Source organism: Camelina sativa, chromosome 20 (assembly GCF_000633955.1).
Source record: "Camelina sativa cultivar DH55 chromosome 20, Cs, whole genome shotgun sequence".
Taxonomy (NCBI): domain Eukaryota; kingdom Viridiplantae; phylum Streptophyta; class Magnoliopsida; order Brassicales; family Brassicaceae; genus Camelina; species Camelina sativa.
In genome coordinates this window covers 2,223,234-2,237,783 of record NC_025704.1, presented here as the reverse complement: position 1 = coordinate 2,237,783, position 14,550 = coordinate 2,223,234, and the positions used below count along the sequence as shown (strand labels likewise).

At 38.9% G+C, this 14,550-nt stretch overlaps 2 protein-coding genes and 1 long non-coding RNA gene across 5 annotated transcripts; all 3 read right to left on the bottom strand.

The window, feature by feature from the left end:
- Positions 505–2,727, bottom strand: LOC104768754 (temperature-sensitive sn-2 acyl-lipid omega-3 desaturase (ferredoxin), chloroplastic). Its single transcript, XM_010492788.2, has 8 exons — positions 2,249–2,727; positions 2,010–2,099; positions 1,848–1,914; positions 1,659–1,751; positions 1,375–1,560; positions 1,185–1,265; positions 953–1,090; positions 505–852 (listed from the first exon to the last, which is right to left on the bottom strand). The coding sequence occupies exons 1-8, from the start codon at positions 2,725–2,727 to the stop codon at positions 685–687; spliced, it is 1,302 nt and encodes a 433-aa protein (XP_010491090.1). The 3' UTR covers positions 505–684.
- Positions 3,354–10,223, bottom strand: LOC104768753. The gene is made up of 24 exons (XM_010492786.2): positions 9,917–10,223; positions 9,349–9,464; positions 9,133–9,217; positions 8,721–8,774; positions 8,472–8,563; positions 8,273–8,376; positions 7,939–8,014; positions 7,308–7,737; positions 6,752–7,084; positions 6,481–6,681; positions 6,256–6,354; positions 6,093–6,165; positions 5,877–6,004; positions 5,471–5,756; positions 5,166–5,401; positions 4,954–5,078; positions 4,700–4,817; positions 4,499–4,554; positions 4,283–4,376; positions 4,032–4,206; positions 3,893–3,961; positions 3,712–3,815; positions 3,576–3,638; positions 3,354–3,461 (listed from the first exon to the last, which is right to left on the bottom strand). Exons 1-24 carry the CDS (start codon positions 9,980–9,982, stop codon positions 3,354–3,356), a joined length of 3,291 nt encoding a protein of 1,096 aa, XP_010491088.1. The 5' UTR covers positions 9,983–10,223.
- Positions 11,347–14,376, bottom strand: LOC104768750. Of its 3 annotated transcripts, XR_764282.2 has the most exons (13): positions 14,235–14,376; positions 14,066–14,150; positions 13,888–13,969; positions 13,628–13,783; positions 13,428–13,529; positions 13,279–13,350; positions 13,119–13,167; positions 12,788–12,854; positions 12,549–12,696; positions 12,292–12,451; positions 12,119–12,197; positions 11,898–11,996; positions 11,347–11,787 (listed from the first exon to the last, which is right to left on the bottom strand). It is a non-coding gene; the product is annotated as an uncharacterized LOC104768750 (long non-coding RNA). The 3 variants fall into 3 exon arrangements; XR_764281.2 differs by having other exon boundaries at positions 13,279–13,529; XR_764283.2 differs by lacking the exon at positions 13,279–13,350 and having other exon boundaries at positions 13,119–13,218.

The window sequence follows — 14,550 nt, the reverse complement described above, 5'->3', positions numbered from 1 at the left end:
GATTGCTCACTCTCTGAATCAAAGAGAGACTTAGCCATGAAGGAGGACCTTGAGGCAACATATGACTGGAAACGATTGTCCTGTGGGCAATAAGATGTGCACCTCTGTTTGAGCAAAAATATTCAACCTGAATCTTCCAATTTAGTCTTGTTTCAATATCAATTCAGAAGCTTGATATTTGAAAGTTTGGCCACTGTGAAGGTCTGTTGCCTGTTGGTTGCATTAACCAATTATAAACCAAGTTTCTTTCCAAATAGCAAAATACGAAAAAGAGTCACAAACTTTCTTCTAAACATGTTGCATTTTCATGGTACAAGAGAAAACCCAAACAGGAATCTTACCTTGTATATGCAAATGTATAGTCTAATATGATGTCCTTTTGCTGATCACCATTTGCAGATGTTAGGTTTTGATTGGTCTTCTTCTGGTATGGCCGTATGGGACGTCTGAAATGTGTTGGCCGTGCTGACCTGACCCTTAGCAGGGGTCTCAAGAACAAGATCCTTTAATGAAATATATCCATCTGATTATATATTATTCATTCAATCGAGAGAGTTTTACCACAAGTTTCTACAAAATAATGCTTTTTAATCTCGACCAAAAGAAAAGGTACATAAAGAATGTGCCAAGATGAATTTTTAACTCGTCTGCCTGGTTCATTGCAGCCTGTTGTCAAGTCCCTTGTCAGTTGAGTTTTGGATCTGTCTCATAGTACACGACGTCTCCTGTATCACTTACGAAATGGTCTTGTTTCATACTTTTTATGAGGCTTCCCAGTAAGTGAAGTGGGAGTGGTCCAGAGTTTTTCGGTTCTCTGTAGTACTTTCCTAGTACTGGTTTAGCTGCTTCAGTCTAGAAAAAGAGAAATGAAAAGTTAATCACTTAAAACACCATATCGAATCAAGTCCATACTAGAATAGTCTTTACTTAAAATTATCAAGAAAACTCTTACAGCTTCTACTAGATGATAATGTGGGATCTGCGGGAAAAGATGATGTATCACATGAGTTCCAATATCATGGTGGATGTTATTAATCCATCCGTAGTCACGATCCAATGTTGTGAGCCCTCCTCTCAGGTAACTCCATTCCTGTGTTTGGGTAAAGTACATGAAGCGTTTGAGGTTCTCACAACAGTGACTCTCAGGTAACTCGAATACAAATGATGAAGTAGGTTTGGTATACCTTTCCACGGTACCAAGGGAGCTTGTCTTCATGTCCATGGTGGTGCAAGTAAGTGACGAAGTCCAACCACATTACAAATATCTGCATTAATTGTGTTTGAAATGCCAATTAAAAGTTTCACATCTGAGGTAACAAAGGAATACAAAAACCGGTTTGTCTGAAATGGAGAGGTACAGAAGTAGAAGGATACCCAATAAGGGATGCCATATAGTTTGAGCATTTGGATTGGACCCATGACAAAGTTGAGACAAACAAGCAAAGCAGCCATTGCAGTCCAACAGGCAGTTGATGTCAGAACATCTTTCTTCTCTTTTGGAAGAAACAAGTCACTGTCCGGATGATAATGAGAACCATTTTTCCCTGGACTTCTGTTCCACTGCATCACGAACACAGTGAATCAGATGTGAAACATGAGCGTCTTTCACTTGATATAACCAAGTGGAGTGATTATATAGTAAGATGCAGAAGGATTACCAAGTAGAAAGGGTATGCAAGCATTGGAAACGGCAGTGTAAACCTAAAAATTTGAGTCGCTTTTTCCAATTTCTTGTACATGCTTTCAGGCAACTGCAGTTACAAAAAACACAAGCTCTGTCTAAGTTAAACAGCAAAAGAAACTGGAACTAACAACATCTGCGTTTAGTTATGGAGTTTACTACTTACAGGATGCCAAGATTCGTCATTCTCAACATGCCCATGGTTTTGGTGGTGAGTTCTGTGGCTAATTCTCCTACAAGGAAAAGTCAAATATGAACATGAAAAAGGTGAGTTTCTGCAAGTGATTCTGTTTCAGAGAGAGAGAAAAGGATTGGAAGCAAAACTCACCAGCCATGGTAAGGGACCAGAATTGAGGAATGAAGAAGATGACCTGCTACACTGTTCAGCCTTGGATCATTGGAGAAGCTACCGTGTCCACTGCAAGGTAATCACAATGGTTATCAATAATATAGAGGGAAACCAAAACAGAACACAGGCAAGTTTGTCAGTATCAGAAACTAATTTTGTCCATACAGAGAGAATTTGTAAAAGGAAGTAACAGAGGAAGCATTAGTAATAGTCGTTACCAGTCATGGCCAAGAACAAAGAGAGCCCAGAACATGGTTCCTTGAGCAAACCAGTAGAGAGGCCAGAGAAGCCAATTGTTGAAGTAAGAAGCTAAAGCAGCCAATCCAAAGACGATAGCGACATCTCTGACAACATAACTCATTGACATCCATGGATTCTTGACCCAACAATGCTTTGGTATGGCTGCTCTTATGTCCGCCAAATTAAACGGAGGAGGCGCACCTGGGTCGAATCTCTCCGTGTCTTCCTCCGATGGAGACTCAAGAGTTGTTAGAGGCGTGGCCACATTCAATGTCCAGTTCCTGGTTTTAGAGAAGAACCCTTTTCTGGAATCGAGAGAAGAAGAAAGAGGTGTAATTGTTGGATTGAATTTGAATTTGAATGTGGGTGTTGGATTAGAGACGAAAGAGTTTGTGGGTTTAGGATAGAATCTGGGGAGAGGTCTAATACCACATTCTGATAATACCCAGCTCGCCATTAGAGCTCTTCCCCACAAGAATAGAGGATAAAGTCTCTACCTTTATTTGCACTCTCTCTCCGAGTGAAGGAAGAGATAACGTAGAGAGAGAGATGAACTTGTGTTGGTTAATCCTTGTCGTCGTGTATCTCTCTGTACCAGTTCTCTGTGCTTTTCTAGCTCACACATACACGAAGGAAGGATATTTCTTTATTATGAGGTCATCTTTCAATTATAACTAGTAGAGATATATGTTGTGTAGAAAGCAAGGAGACGAAAAAAAGCGGGATCTAGGGTTTATGACATTAGTCAAACGTGTCATATAACTCATTACCAGACAAAGTGTGTGTCCGTTACTAGTCAAGTAAGGCTGTGGGGACTAAGTTAAAGTAGAGAAAACAACACCATAAATAACTTTTAAAATTCTGAAAGACAGTCACAGCATCCTCCTCTTAAATAAGGGAACGAAAGCTCAAATCAGCTTACAAGTAACTTCTCAAGTTAGAAGGGTTGTTTGTTCCCTTTGGTCAATCTATTTTACAGAGTTGATTGATAAAAAAGTTGTGAACGAGAGTTTTTTCACCTGTGGGAAACAAAAGATAATTAATTTATTATATACGGAAGAACCCACAATGACTGCAATTTTCTCATATGTTCCACCATTTACGCTTCTCCATTTGTTTAGCAAGTTCATGTGCCATGGATGCAAAGTTCTCAGCCCCGTCTTGAAGCTCAGCTGTGCGTTGGCTTATTCTCTGGCAGACGAAACAAGGAAAAGAGATGTTTTGTAGTTATAATCAGTCTGTTACATAAACTTGGAAACATGTCAGTTTAATTGAAGATGAAATCTCTGCTGCGTAAAATATGACCTCGAGTTTTTCTCCACGCTCAAGAAGTTTGTCTTTTGCTTGTGACGCTATTGCCGAGGTTTCCTGGAAAAATTACCCATATGTTAGAGATAGAAGCAAATAAGCGCTTTTGGATATCAAATTGGTCTTGACTCACCCCTGCTTTTCTGTATTTGGACTTAATTTCATCCACAGTTCTCGTTTTGGGTTGTGCATTGCTGGATGCACCGTCGAACAGTTTTTCCTTATCCGTTCTCTTATCTGCAAAGAAACCTTATGATTCGTCCGATGCATTCACAATGATACTAGAAGTCTAGAACTTGAGTCTAACAGATCACCTTTCTTTTCTTTTTTGTCTTTCTCTGTCAAAGGCAAGACGATCACAGGTTCGTCGATCTCAATGTCATCTACAGAAAACAATTTTTAGTCAAGAGGAAGTAAACCGGGGAAGAGTAACTTAGTATAGATATTACAAACCAATGTTAAGCTCGACAATCTTTTCGTCGTCACCACCGGTATCAGAAGGCTTCAAGTATGGTGGATTAAAAAAGATGTTCCCCAGGTGGGAGAAATCTTGTACTTGGTCCACCTTCTGTTCACTGCTTGATCTGAAGCCTTTGATAATGTTACTTAGGAATTTGGGAGTGCCATCCTGTGGCCACAGACACTTTTATAACAAAACCATGGAGCGTAAGAAAAAAGTGTTCACATGTGAAAACAGAACATACATGATTTTTTTTATGAGCAGAGATATGGCTAAAGGTAGCGTCAGCAGCTGCTGCAAGGACTTTGTCATGAAGCAAAGGTAAAGACTCTGGGAGCCTGAGATGAACGCAGAGTTAGGTATTAGTAATTAACTGCTACTTTGCTAAGTTCAGCATGCAAAATTTCCAGTTGTAGTCACTAAGAAACCAAGTATGGAGCATCAAACGATAGGCCAGTACCTGAAGCCGTTTGTGTTGGCCAAAAACGAAAGGATGGCGACTTCACAACCATTTACCTGTAGAATTAGTTTTCATTAGTCCTTAGCATCTGAGGTAACAAAAAGCATCCTCTCTGATGTTGTACATGCCAACTCATAACAAGATCTAACTCGGCATAATTAGTACATCACATATTGAAAGCTCTCTTCTAAGAAGTCTCACCAGGACGACATGGCCGAAATCATCCGAACATACTGTCTTCTCCATGTTAGGCTTAAAGTTCCACCTAAGAAGTGAGAGCAAAGAGCTTTCTCCCACAACTTCAAGCTTCGGGAAAGATCTGTTCAATTAAGAAACTGAGCATTCAATGGTCCATTTATAGTGGCCTTCAGACTAAATAGTTATACGACTGGATTTGGTAACTAAATATTATTTGGCATATATATGATACTTGTGGTATCCAATTAGAAAGTCACCTTATTTCAATATGCCCTGTTCTGTAAAGCAGGAGTACTGCACATTCCCTTCCATCTTTTTTTAGGATTCCCATCCAGCAACACGGCCTTGGAAGACTTACCTCCATATTGCTCTCAAGACTTCCCTAGGTATTGAAACCAAGTCTTTGTTATCACAAAAATCCAGCAAGATACTTTAGGTATCATAAGTAAAGGTAGATCCTATAATAAACCTGAGACAACGACTTTAAAGAATACAAGCGGAGAGCATCCTCATAACATATGAGAAATAACGAGTTTGCAAATCTCTGATCAACAAATTTTGTTTCTGTGACAGGATTCTGTTCACCAACTGGTGAATGACTCTCACTAGCATCGACTATATGAGATTTGTTTCCATTTTTCTCCTTCCCAGAGATTTTTCCAGCTGGTTTTGCACTGGGCGTTTCAGAGTTCTCATAGCAATCCTCTGCAAAATAGAATTATTTTCACTAGATGCATAAGAAAACACACTTTTAAGTTAGTATCAGAAACCTACCTATAATGTGCATACAAATCGCAGTTGGGTTCTTCTGAGGTATCAAGCATGAGGCGACTATTTTCCCAGTATTGCCATCCAAAAGAATGGTCTGTCCATCCTTGGTCATTGCGCACAAGATTAAATCTTCTTCAGAATTTATGGAATTCTGATTAGTTGGATCACTTTTTGAGCCAGTGGGAGCTGAAGAGGATTTCACATAGAGTGACTTGATCGGGGAACCTGAGTCAGATAAGCTATTTGTAACGAACATTACTGACGGGACACCAGTATCGAGCATTGCAACCTGAGATATGAAACGCAAATTAAAACTGGTTTGAAAGTCATTTTTGAAAGTTTAACTTGTTTACATTTAATTATAAATAGCAGCTGTGTGCCAACACTTCAACATAGGTAAAATCCCTACCTTGCCACATTTAAATCCCACGGCAAGCCTTGTTGTAAACTGTAGGAATTCCAGGGAGCACACTGGGGAATCCAGGAAGGAAAATGCAGCCAACCATTGAGGACCATCTTCTTGATGCAAATGGTGAGCTACAAGTCACGAACCTATAACATGAGATAGAGCAGAAAAAATCCATAGTATCAACGTTGTAAAGATGAATTGTAAAAATAGGCAAACCTTTCTTGTCAGTGTTGGAAACAACTTCCAAAGTTCCTCCACTTTTATGGCCGACCAGGTTGAATAGGCGAACCTACAGAGTCAGAAATGCGGGGGTGAATCAGATGCATATTCAAATCTAAGCTGGAATCAAGAAGGTATCAACAGAAACAGGTCTTCTTACCATACCACATTCGTTACCAACAGCCAACCAAGAAGTCTTAGAGCAGAAGCCAAAAGCCGTTACGGATGCATTTGCTCCAGTTATGTCAATAACATTTGCCTGATCATTGGTAAATGATAACATTATTAATTACAGGTAGAACTTCTCATCAAAATATCAACCAGCTGACAGTAACACGAGTTTTTAAGATGAAGCTCAAAAGAAGAAAAGTTATAACATAAATACCTTTGGCTCCAGTACATACATAAGAGACAGGCATGGATAGGTTGCATCCCATATTCGCACAGACCCATCTTGATAACCTGCCATGTACAGTCTTTCAAGCTTGTAATCATCAAGGTGGCTTGGAACACCACCTGTCAGAGGCCATTGTGCATTTTCACCGGATGGAGTACGTGGTGTTCGAGCTTTTTCAGCTAAGACTATCTATCAGGAATAAGATATAAATTAATAGCTATACAATGGGAAGCACAACTAGGGAATTTTGTGGGACTACCTCAGAAAGGGCTAGTGACGTTTTATCATTCACATTTAATGCAGAAAATGTTGCCACTGTCATATGTGGATCCATCGTTGGTACAGTCATAGGATATGGCAGCGGAGGAACGGAAATCTTCTTCTCTTGCTGAGACATCAGAGAAGCCAGAGAGGTATCATCATATGCTTGCAATTGTCCTGGATTTGTCAATAGAAATAAAAACATCCCACTTTGCCTTGAACAGGCAATTGGAGATAAGACCATATCAGCAAATGAACCGCTTAGGGTCAGGTCAGCACGGCCAACACATTTCAGACTTCCCATACCAGAAGACCAATCAAGACCTAACATCTGCACATGGTGATTAGGAAAAGGACATCATATTAGGCTATACATTTGCAAATACAAGGTACGCTTCATGTTTGGGATTCCCTTGTACCGTGAAAATGCAACATGTTCAGAAGAAAAATTGTGACTCTTTCGTATGTTTCTCTTTGGAAAGAAACTCGGTTTATAATTCACCCAAGATCACCAGTCTATGCTATGAACGTTTTGATTTAAGCTGAGTTCTTACCGTAAGTACTTCGTCAGATCCAATGATATCACCACCATAGATGAAGAGTTTTCCACCACTACTCTTGCGAGATACATCCAAACACCAATGCATAACAATGACAGGAAGTCTTTTCTCAGCCGAAGACAACTGTAACTTAACAACGTGATTAGATGGGTTCCCCTTTTGCCCATCAGAAAAGTCCCAAAATAATATATCCCCATCCACATAGCCAACAGCGAGAACTGAACCATCAGTTGATGCCCAACACAAAGAACTTATCTCTTTTCCATCAAGTTCAAGATCAGAAAACTCATCATGTGAGGCTTCCAGAGAATCACCGACTGTTTTACCCTCCACAGGTAGATCTTTGTTTCCTCGTACTAACACAACACGATCTTCTGATGCATCCCAAAGAAAAAGCAATCCATTTGAAAATGCAATCAACAATCTGCAGGGTAATTCATGAAAACCAACTATAAGAAAGATCGCATTCTTTCATATGATGCACTTTCATAGCATAGCAAAATGAATATTTATAAAAAGAGGCACTTGAGTTCAATGATAAATTTGAATTAATGAACTTATCTAGCAATGCTTTCCATTCATAGATAAAAGAACAAGCATGATATGAGAACAAATCTTATCTCACCTAGTTCCCCATGAACAAGGCTGAGAAAGAATTCCAACAACCGGATAATCAATAGGAGATGACAGCCCCGCTGCTTCTGCACAAAGGGGGAAATGGGAGAAAATAAGTTTGAAAGAATAACTTAAATGCAACTTTGGAGGTCTTTATGTTTGCATTAAATCTGAACTACCAAGTGGTTAAGGCTCCCTGCTAAGGACTCTGCGAAATTTTTGGTGAAGGGAGATAGACCACTAATAAAACAAAGTCATGACTAAGAGCTGAAAACTAAAAATTTCTAGACTCAGTAGTGCTTCTAAACACATTTGATCATCACATTAGAAGAGGAACCCCATACCAGCTAAAGCATCAGTTGGAACATAATAAGGAAGCTGCAGTAATTTCCCTTCGTCAGCATTGTAGTTTAGAACAGACACCATACCGTACTCATCACCAACATACCTGTGAACGAGATAAGAAACACAGTTTATTACACCACAGTATCTATCAATGGAATATTATTGCTCCAAATTGTAATCCTAAAATCAGCTCAATACATATAGCCAGTGCCATGAAGGATTGCAAACGCAGTAATGTTTGACTCCCACTGTAAGCTTGATGCTGGTTGCCTAAGATCCAAGTCCCACACCTAATAAATAGGAAAAATTTGTTGATGAAACCAATCAAATAGGTTGTTGGGAAAAATAAGGAGTAGATGACTTTAAGGCGAGAGTCAAGAAAGCCATACAGAAGAGACGACATCAGCTGATAATAAAGAAATTTCGAACATCACACTGAACTATTACCTGAATCTCGTTTTCGTTTGAGATGCTGACAAGAAAGCCTTGGTTCTGCATGAACTGTAAACAAGACAGATAAAATGTCAAGTGGATTACAAATAATTGGGATCACAGAGCGGTTGGACTGTCCCAAGTTCACAAGCTAAGTTGATCTATCCAGAAGACTAAAGAGAAACCATTTCAGCCCACTACAGCACTCAAATAACATTGACTGAAAGGATATTTGAACATGAAAGTTAGTTTATTATGTGATTGAAATTCTTGTAAACCATTATTAAGAAGAAAGAGATTTAAGCTAGCAAAGCACGTCAGGAAATAGAAGAGGAACTACAGAAGCTATAATCAGACACCAGTATTTTGAAACTGAACGTGATCATAGGCTCTCAAAATATCAAGAGATGAACAGAATACCACAAACCTCTAAGTTTTTGAAAGGTAACTGCTTAGGAGATGCAAGAATCGCCTCGATGTTATCGCCACCAATCACTTTTATCCTTCCATCTCTGCAAAGGGTTAACAAAAAAAGAACACTATTATTAGCCAAACATCTAGTCCAATTCCTCCCCTTCATCTCAACCATAATAAGGTAAGTAAGAGTGTTGAAGAAAATACACAGTCCTAGAAAAGAACTTACAGTGTACCCACAGCCAAGAGGCATTGAATAGGGTCAAAGGCAAGAAGAGATGCCGTCGAAGGTATCCCACAGTGGGTGACAATATGAGGATCCAGGTCTTCTGCTATCAAACATCCCTGCAAAGATTCACACTACATGTGAACGTCTAAAACAAAGAACAAAAAAAAAAGCATTCCTGGAATATAGGAGGGTTCGGAGCTGTCTTAGGTGAATCATGGAGTTTAAAGACAACCAAATGTATTTGTGATGCATAATAAGGTAAGTAGCATCTGCTCAATCCTAAAGGAGACATCTATATATAAGTTATCGTCTCCAACATATATTCTCAATCCTAGATTCGTGGCCATAGGGGTGACATCGACTACATAAGAGCAAACTTATTCATTGGAAAGAAAATTTATGCAAATTTAATAACTTTTAGACCTAAAGGCATAAAATTTCACAAAACCAAAACAAAATTACAGCTGAGCCCAGAACGCGAAAAGCCTAAGCTAGTATATACCGAGTGTGAAACTCCAAGCATCACAATTAGAATATTTAATTAACAAAAGAGCTGAGGATGAGATACCCGAGGAGGAGGATGAGGAGGATTCTGACCGCCGGAGGATTTCTGCAGAAATTTTCTGACGAACATCGTCGTCGAGCCAAATCAAGAAGAGATGAGAGCCGATTGCTCAAATCCTCCGCTGATCAAAATCGTCACTTATGAACGAGGATAATATTTTTCAATCGAGACCGGAGAAAACGGCGGAAGCAAATTGAGTTTTGTTCGTCGGAATTTGATCGCAGAATAAAAAAAAAAAAAAACAAACTTCAGATTCAATTTGAGAGAGTCAGTCAGAGAGACGAGAGGAGGATGACCGATTCGATTTGAATTTCACTCAAGTCGTCCCAGTTTTTTGTGTGTTTCTTAATCCGGTTTCGGGCTTAACCATGAAATTCGATTCGGTTCGTATCCTATAATGGAACGGTCCGTTTTTTTGTGCAAATTGGAACCGGTTCGCTTATTAATTAATCTCTTTCTATGCTAACGTAAGCTCAGCAAGATATAGTATATGTTAAGCACTTTCTCTCGCGGGATTAACTAAAATAACAACCGGAGAATCTTAGAATCTTAAAACATAATTAATCATCCCATAAGTGTCAAAGCAGGAAACAACATCGATCTAATTATTATTATTAGAGAAACAAAACCCTAACGAGAGATCGAGCGGATAGATCCGGAACTGCCTTGAAGAATGAACTCGATCTTCTCACCGCAGTGACAGGTGATGTGGATCTGAACATTGGCATCCTCCTCCCAAGTCACTTCCACCTCGGGCTGAGAACCACGGTCGACATTCTTGTGGACCTCTCCGCTCCTGTGAACCTCGATCTTGGTTGTGGATACACAACGAGAACAGTGGTAACTGACGCTGAACATCTTGTTATCATAGTGGTACTTCTGAATTCCCAAACTCATCCTACCAAGCAGAAGAAGGGTTTAAGCGAACTTTTCAACAGAAACCAAATCGATATTTTTTCAACGAAACGAAACGAAACTGGGATTGGTAGCTGAGAAAAAAAGCCAGAAGAGGTTCTAGACAACGAGAACAGTAATGGATTTACAAGAAGTACCTGACAGGTTCCATTCCGACAGATTGATCTTCTCTTGACGACGACGAGCTGCGGCAAGGGAGATCGATCTATTTTCCGTACGTACCGTTACCATTTGCCCTAAACCTTGCTATATACGAACGACAACTCTAATGGGCTCAATTACGTTAGATTAGGTGTGGGCCGATTTCTAATTTTCATGGGCCTAAAGTAATGTGTTGTAATAATTGGTGAGATCTCGAACCAAAACTACATAATACATCATCAATCCGAATCGACTTAACCAAACCCAAAAAAAACTCGGTACCTTTCTTTCTTTGTGTCATTGAACCCGGTCCAATTTACAATCTGCAACTTCATCCACACACTGTACTCTACTAGTGAATTATGCTTGCCATACTCAATACAACATTGATTTATCATCACCTATTTGAAATTGACCATGATTTACACAATACAACAGTTGTTTCATTTGAGGAAAAAAAAAACACATCAGTGCGTACTTGGTAACAACAATCGCCACAAAGGTATTGCCCAAGTTGAGTTTTTAGATTTGGGTTTGATTTTCTCCACTGCTGCTTTGATGATCGATGGCGATGGTACGCTGAACCATTTCAAATACCATGACAGAATGATTCTATTTTTCTGCAACTTTGAGTTATACTCATCATCGGGCCATGCTTCTGTCGTCAGATAGTTCCTCAAACTAATCTTCAGCTCCGTTGACCAATTCAATATCTCTTCACATCTCTTTCTCAGCGCTGCTAAAAAAATCGATTGTACAAAGCCACCTGAAGAGCTCAATCTTCCACTTGATACCGCCTCGTTGTAGGCTAGAGCAACCTGATATCATTAAATATTATTAGATCCAAAGATAGGATCGCAAAACAGGTTGTTACGAAAATGTATATCAATAATAGTATTTTTCAGTTCCATTGTTGCAGAAAGAGTACCTTGAGACTTGAGATGCAAAGTGAATCACACACGTTACTATCGCTTTTGACAAGCAGATCAGCCATTGAACCAATGGTTGTATACAAGGATAAATAAACCTGTGTGACATATACTCAAGAATTAGAACATTACACATGCCAAATAAACTACAACAAAAATGTTCCACACAGTAATAACCATTGAGTCATTATAGGGTTAGGTGGCCTTAAGTTACAATTACCTGCAACAGAGCTGGTCTACCCTTACTTATACAGTCAAACAACACTTGTAGGCAGAACCCCTTGAAATCAGAATCAGATCTGCATAAATGAATTTGTTAGAATGAAACTCTTTTATGACTTATGGACATTCAGGCCAAATAAATGTGTATCAACACAATAAAACAGTACTTACTTGTGTTATTCCAAGATTAGTCACAGCACAACTGTGCAAAGGCTATTAGGCTTGGATCCGATGAGAAATTGCAGACCAAGTGGTCGACACTATCAGAATCCAGTTCTCTATGACTATTAGCAGGCATAATAGATTCCCCCGGAGTTCTTAAACCAAAAACCTGCATCACCAAAAGTATACAAACCTGAATCAGAAACCGCTTTTTATGACTGAAAATTAATCTATCTGAGCTGAGAGTAAATGATGGAGTATAAAACCTTATGTATTGCTCATGAAAGCAGTGACTGACACCCAACTGGATCATCAATATACGAACACGCTCCTACCTCCCTTTTGACATATATAAGTTATAAACACCAGAATTGAAGGGATCAATCTTGTCCCCAAAGCTCCACCAATTTTTCTCTGTGTTACATTGGTCAAAATTAAAATGTCTTAAAACCAGCTAGACAAAATGACAAGGAAAAATCGGAATACAAGCAAATGCATCATCAACCTCCTTCTGGGACTAGCTCAATGTGTTGGGGCCAGTATCGGGGACTACATACACAAATTCTCTTTAGCTGCAGGATACAAATACATTTTCAGGTGAAAGGTGGGCAAAACAAGCAGATATAATCGGCGAGGAGGTATTTCATGAAAACAAAACTTAAACTAGAACTGAGCCACGCTGGTATATGGCCCTAGTTTTCTTTTGTTCAACTTGCAGTTGCCACAAATGTGCTTCTCCCATAAAAACTTTAATGATTTTCATAATAACACGCATGAAAAAAAGAACATACTTATGTGAGGCTCATATAACACAACCAAATTAGCAAAAGCCTTACCTGCCACCAACGAAAGGAACACCAAGCTTATAGTTGGAAGGAGGCTCTCCTAGTAAAACATGTATGAAATCTGTTATGAAAAGTCTTTCAAAGGATCCACCTGAAGCATGTGAGCAGAAAATGGTTGGTTATGTATAAAATAATAAAAAAAGTAGCTTACTCAGGGGACTTTAAAGACCACCGGCCAAAGTATCCTTGATAAAGAGAGGAAGCTGCTGCAACGTTATGGCAGCTTGACCCAATGCGAAAGCTCTTATGTGGTTCCATGTGAGTACATAAACAAACTTTGAAAAGTGTTTAGTCTGTTACCAAATAGAGAAGTCTGATATTATATTTGTTGTCGCATTTGCGTTGGCATCTTGAATCAATATCTCCATTCTCTATAGATTCGCCAATGTTGAAGGAAACCTCCTGAAACAATACAATCACATAGCAAAGCACTTAAAAGCTTTGAATATATTGGTGAGCTTAAAGATGAGAAAATGATAAGTAGGCAAGTGTTTACTCACAAATAAGCCAGCAGCGAGTAAACCACCACCACCCAAAATTCCATCTAAGATCACTTACAGAGATCAAAGAAAAAGGATACTAAATTCCATAACAAACGTTGTTGTTGAAGCGTCATATAGTGCATCATCCCGGATTCTATGGAGAAAGTGAAGCATCTTAGAGAAGCAACAAAGAAAAAAAACAAAAATATCAGTCTCCTTCCGATCTAAATAGTAACAATGACCAAAACAAACCAAACTATAAGCAGATTTTAACTCACTATGTGTTTGGAGATTGAAGATAGAAACAAGAAGTATAAGTTTGACAGGAGAGCTTTCACCACTGAATTGGTCCACACAGTGCTGAATCAAGAAACAATATTAGTTAATAAAAAAAGGGATCAACTCTGAGTGAAAGAAACTACCAAAACATTTTAAGATTAACATGAAAGCTTTCACCTATGAACGAAATATCCATTTGCACGCCGACATACATAGTTTTAGTTCGACCAGGTCACCTCTGGTCCTTCCCCTTGGATAATATCTAAGAAAAGAAGTTCCAAAATCAAAAGAGAGAGACTAAAAGATGGCTCAAAGAAAGACCAAGAATCTAATAGGTGAGACAGACCACTAGAAGATGACGATTAGATGATGTTGAGGTCGTAACTGCAAAGGAATCGTCTTTGTTTAGCGTCGGAACCGTCTCCGGTGTACCGCCCTCAGTTTCTGGTGTGTTCCGATTTGGGCCTTTCTATTTTGTAACCGTGTAATCTTCTTAGCCCATCATTCCAAAGCCCGTTTGTGGTTAATTCATTACTAATATTAAAAATATAAAAAGAAGGATCTAGAAGAAAAAAGAATACTTCAAATAAGGAAATTTGTTTTCTTTAATTTTTTTTTTTTTTTTTTTTTTTTTTTTTTTTTTTTTTTTTTTTTTTTTTTTT